Source organism: Pteronotus mesoamericanus, unplaced genomic scaffold (genome assembly GCF_021234165.1).
Source record: "Pteronotus mesoamericanus isolate MK-2021 breed Mesoamerican mustached bat unplaced genomic scaffold, CSHL_Meso_final contig_90, whole genome shotgun sequence".
Classification (NCBI taxonomy): Eukaryota; Metazoa; Chordata; class Mammalia; order Chiroptera; family Mormoopidae; genus Pteronotus; species Pteronotus mesoamericanus.
Window position 1 is genome coordinate 40,546,178 of NW_026555277.1, and position 5,509 is coordinate 40,551,686.

A 5,509-nucleotide genomic window follows, 5' to 3' on the forward strand; every position below is an offset into this window, starting at 1 on the left:
AGATGCCGCTGAGTGAGCATGTGTACTGTGTGGCCATTGTATTCAAAATGACTGAGCAAGTAGAGCAACAAATCTGCATCAAATTTTGCATTAAGCTTGACCACTGTTCCATGGAAACTATTCAGATGATTCAGAAGGCCGCAGCTGTGGGCAACTGGTGATTAGCAGCTTCATCACTGCAACACACCCACTCATGCGTCATGTCTTGTGTAGAGTTTTTTGGCAAAACATCAAATCACCCAGGTCCCAGGTGACTCAGCCCCTCTACAGCCCAATTTGGTGCCCTGTGACTTCTGGCTTTTCCCAAAACTAAAATCACCTTTGAAAGGGAACAGATTTCAGACCATCGATGAAATTCAGGAAAATACAACGAAGCAGCTGATGGTGACTAGGAAAACTGTGTGAGGTCCCAAGGTGCCTACATTGAAGGGGACTGAGGCATTATTGCCCTACATATAATGTTTCCTGGATCCTGTATCTCCTTCAGTAAATGTCTCTATTTTTCATATTATAGGGGTGGATACTTTCTGGACAGACCTTATATACCCTACAGAAATTAAAAGGATAATAAGATAATATAAACATCTTCTGCCCAAAAATTTTGATAATCTGAATGAAATGGATAAATGCTTTGAAAGACACAAAATACTCAAGAAGAAATAGATAACCTGAATTGTCCTTTATTAAAGCAATTGAATTTATTTTCAAAAGCTTTTCCACAAATAATGTCAGGCCTAAATGGGTTCACTGGTGATTTCTACCAAATATTCAAGAAAGAGATATGCCAATTTTAAAGAAACTTTAATATAAGCTAGACGGAGAGAAAATGCTTTCCAAGTCATTTTATGAGGGCAGCATTACCCTGATAGCTAGCCCAGGGGATGATATCATATGAAAAGAAATCAACGAGCTAATATCCTTCATGACACAAAAATTCTTAACAAAATTTTATTAGAATCCATCAGTATATAAAAATTATACATAATGAGCAAATAGAGTTTATCCCCCCAAAAGCAAGGTTGATTCAACATTGGAACATTGACTGATATAATCAATTAGGTCAATGCACTACAAACAGAACACCCTGTGGTCATATTAATAGATGCAAAAAAAACCCTTTCACAAAATCCAGCATCTATTTATGATAACATTTTCAGCAAGCTAGATATAGAAGTGCATATCCTCTAGTTTATAAAGACCATCTATAACCATTTAAAAAATCTATAGTTAAAATTATATGAAATTTTTTAAAAGGCAAAACTATAGGAACAGGGTCAGGGTTGCCAGGGGCTAGATTGAGGTAAGATTTTGGAGGTAACTGGAAAATTTTTTATCTTTTTTTAAAAATTTTATATCTTGATTGGTTGTTGATTACATGACTGCATATACAGTAAAACTCACTGAACTGTACATCTAAAACAGGTGAATTTTGTTCTATGTAAATTATATCCCAACAAGTCTGATTTATTTTTTTAAAGTATTATGACTAATGCCTCCTATAAAAGTTTTGAAACAAAACCAATGTACAAGTGAGTTGAGTCCACCTCTTAAAGGACAAGTATGCTTATGCATTGGTACTGTTACAGAGAACAGAAAAACATGAAGAGTTTCCCAATGTTACATGAAAATAGCCCAAAACTGATAGGTCAACTTCACAAAGATAGAAATTCAGGAAAACTTCCAGACTGTGATTAGAGATATAAACATATCATATAAAATATTAGCAAAACTATTTGAGCAATATTTTATTTTATTTTATTTTTTTTTTGATTCTAGAGAGAGGAGAAGTGAGTGAGAAATTTGGTTTTAAAACACTTAAAAATGGTTTGAGATAGTAAATTTTATGTTATATGTTTTCACCACAAAAAAGAATACTTTGGGACCATCCTGGCTGGTGTGGCTTAGTGGATTAAACACTGTCCTGTGAACCAAAAGGTCTCAGGTTCAATTCCCAGTCTGGGCACATGCCTGGGTTGAGGGCAGGGTCCCTAGTTGGGGGCACGTGGGAGGCAATTGACTGATGTATTTCTCACCTATTGATTGATATTTCTCTCCCTCTCTTCCTCTCTCCCCTCCCCTCTCCCTAAAAGTAAATAAATAAAGTCTTTTTAAAAATACAATTGGAACCAATTAGAATATTTATCTTTTAAAAATAGTAATCTATGACAAGAATGCTATGAAAAATTAGCAACCAGTTAGAAGTTATAATGGAAAAACAGGTGCCAATAATAATGACAAAAACAAAAGTATAATATCTTTGATAAACCAAAACTTGCAGAACCTAAATAAAATAGCCATAAAACATTACTAAAGAACTAAGACAAATACTTGAATAAATGGTGAGACCTAGCACATTCTTCAGTGATAGGCTGATAATTATAAAGCTGTAAATTCTCCTCAGATTAATCCAGAAGTATCATGACATTTCAATTAAAATTCTAAATTAAAAATTAAAATTCCAATTAGATATTTTAAAACTCAAATACAATTTTAAGTACATCCAGGATATTAAGATCTGAGAACAATCTAGAACACTTTGGAAAATTATTGTATTTAATCAGCATGAAGGACACATGTGTGTTATTCTAGATATTAGATATCAGAACATATTATAAAACTATAGTAAATAAGACAGCATAGCACTGTGTACTTTCATTTTCAGAAAAAAACAGGAAATTTTTCTGAAGTAAAGGTCAGAAACATACTTAAGTATATAATGAAGTTAGTATTTGTTAAAGGTGACTTTTTGAAACAGTGAGGAAAATGTCTCAGGTCCATTATTTAATAAATGAAGCTGGGACAACTGGTTCATCATTTGGGAAAAAATGTTATATCTTTATTCTTCATGATATGTTCAAGTAAATTCCAAATGCTTTAATTACTTAAATATAAAAAGTAAATACTCAAATAATCATAGAGTGGAAAAGGACTTAATGAGGTTGACTTCTTATGCAGATATACAAAGAAAGGATGACAGGTTAAAATACATAAAGTTAAAACTTCGATGAGAAAAAATTATGAACATCATTAAAAGATGGAAATGACAAGAGAAAACACATTTGCAATATGGTAGGTCACCAAAAGAAAAAGAAAAAAACTTGTTACAAATGAATGAGATGAGCATTTAGTTAAAAATATAGGCCAAGGACATAATGGAGAATTCATAACATAATTCATAGAAAAAGAAAATACACATATGAAAAGATTCAATTTCACTAGTAATCAAATAAAAGCAACCTAAAATTGGAAATTTAAAAAATTTTTTTAAATATTACCCCCAATGTTCATCTTTGTTATGCTAATGGTAGATATGAATTTATACACATTTACCAAGGAGCAATTTGATAACACCCACCGAAATCTCAAAAATATTTCTATCTCTTGACCTAGAAATTTCCCCACAAGGGATTTTTCTTAAAGAAATTATTGCTCAAGCGTACAATCTTCAAGGATGTTCATTAGAGCACTGTTTATAATTATTAAAATTTGGAAACAGCTGAAATACAGGGTAGGGCAAAAGTAGGTTTACAGTTAAGAGTAAACAAAGCACAGTGATAATTAAGCTAATGTGATAATAACCTGCATGTCTTTCATCATATGAACAATAGTAAACCTACTTCTTTTGCCCCATCTTGTATCCTACAATAGAATATTTATTGTAAAATTTTACTAATGTATACACAATTGTACAATTTCATCCTTTGCCACCATTAAAATGATGTCGTTGAAGAATATTTAATATCATAGAAAGATGTTCAAGTAGAAAAGCAGGTGTAGTACAATTCTCTTTTGTAAATTAACAAAAAATACTTGTAAAGCAAAAAGAATGGAAGTATACAGGCCAGCATATTAAGAGTGATTTTTCTTTATTTTCATATACATACTATCTAAATACTTTAAAGTGAAAATTTTTCATTTAAAAATGCTCCAGTTGGTTTTAAATTGTTTGTCTTGCCTGTGTCAGTCTTATGACACAGAATAACTGTAATAATTATTTTCATGCACATACGATTCTGTAGGCCAAGTTTGGGCCATTTTCATCATATTGTAATCTGATTATTTGTCTGTTTCCAGTAGGCCATGGTCTTTTTCAGACTTAATTATCTTCAATATATAACACAATATTTGGCATATGTGATGAATAAATATTTAAAGTGGAAAAAAATGGGCAAAAATGCTGAACTGGTTTTTCACCAAAAAAGAGATTGGGGACAAATAAACTCATGTCAAGGTGCTCATTTTTGTCAATTATTTAAAGAAATACAAATTAGCTCTTCCCAGAAGCGACCAGAGGTCACCTCTGAAGATGGTTCGCTATTCACTTGACCCAGAAAACCCCACAAAATCATGCAAATCACGAGGTTCAAACCTTCGGGTTCACTTCAAGAACACCCGTGAAACTGCCCAGGCCATCAAGGGTATGCATATTCGAAAAGCCACCAAGTATCTGAAAGATGTCACTTTGAAGAAGCAGTGTGTCCCATTCCGTCGATACAACGGTGGAGTTGGTAGGTGTGCCCAGGCCAAACAGTGGGGCTGGACACAGGGTCGGTGGCCCAAAAAGAGTGCTGAGTTTTTGCTCCACATGCTTAAAAACGCAGAGAGTAATGCTGAACTTAAGGGTTTAGATGTAGATTCTCTGGTCATTGAGCGCATCCAGGTGAACAAAGCTCCCAAGATGCGACGTAGAACCTACAGAGCTCATGGGCGGATCAACCCATACATGAGCTCTCCCTGCCACATTGAGATGATCCTCACTGAAAAAGAACAGATTGTTCCTAAACCAGAAGAGGAAGTTGCACAGAAGAAAAAGATATCCCAGAAGAAACTGAAGAAACAAAAACTTATGGCTCGGGAGTAAAGTCCGCATAAAATAAATAAAATAAATACTAGTAAAAGTAAAAAAGAAATAAAGAAAGAAATAAAGAAATACAAATTAAAACCACAGTGATATATCACTTCAAACCTATTAGGGTGGCTGAAAAAACATTTAAATGACAGTACAGAGTGCTAGTGAGCAATGAACTCCCATATATTGCTGGAGGGAAGGCAAATTGGGAAGATACTTTGGAAAACTTTGGCAATTTTTTATAAAGTTAAACATACAATTACCAGAAGACTCTGCAACCTCAGATATTTACTCAAGAGACATGAAAACATGTCCACACAAAGACCTGTATGCGATGTTTACAGTAATTGACCAAACACTAGAGACAACCCAGCTGCCCATTCACTGATGAACAATTAATTAAATTGTACTATGTCACATACAAACTGAATACCTCTCAGCAATGAAAAGTTATGAATTATGGATACATGCAACATCATGGCTTCATTTCAAAAACATTATGTTAAAAGAAAGAAATTAGACAAAAGTGGCTACATCATATATGGTTTCATATATATGCCATTTTGGAAATGGAAAAATCATAGTATTGGATATCAGATTAGAGGTTGCCAAGGACTGGGAATAGTGATAGGGGTCTAGTTACAAAAGGAACAAGGAAAC

General features: G+C 33.5%; 1 protein-coding gene across 1 annotated transcript; it reads left to right on the forward strand.

Moving 5' to 3' along the window:
* The first annotated feature begins 4,276 nt into the window (after positions 1-4,276).
* Positions 4,277-4,866, forward strand: LOC129080748 (60S ribosomal protein L17-like). The gene has a single exon (XM_054586252.1). The coding sequence runs from the start codon at positions 4,307-4,309 to the stop codon at positions 4,859-4,861; it is 555 nt and encodes a 184-aa protein (XP_054442227.1). The 5' UTR covers positions 4,277-4,306; the 3' UTR covers positions 4,862-4,866.
* Positions 4,867-5,509: the final 643 nt, after the last annotated feature.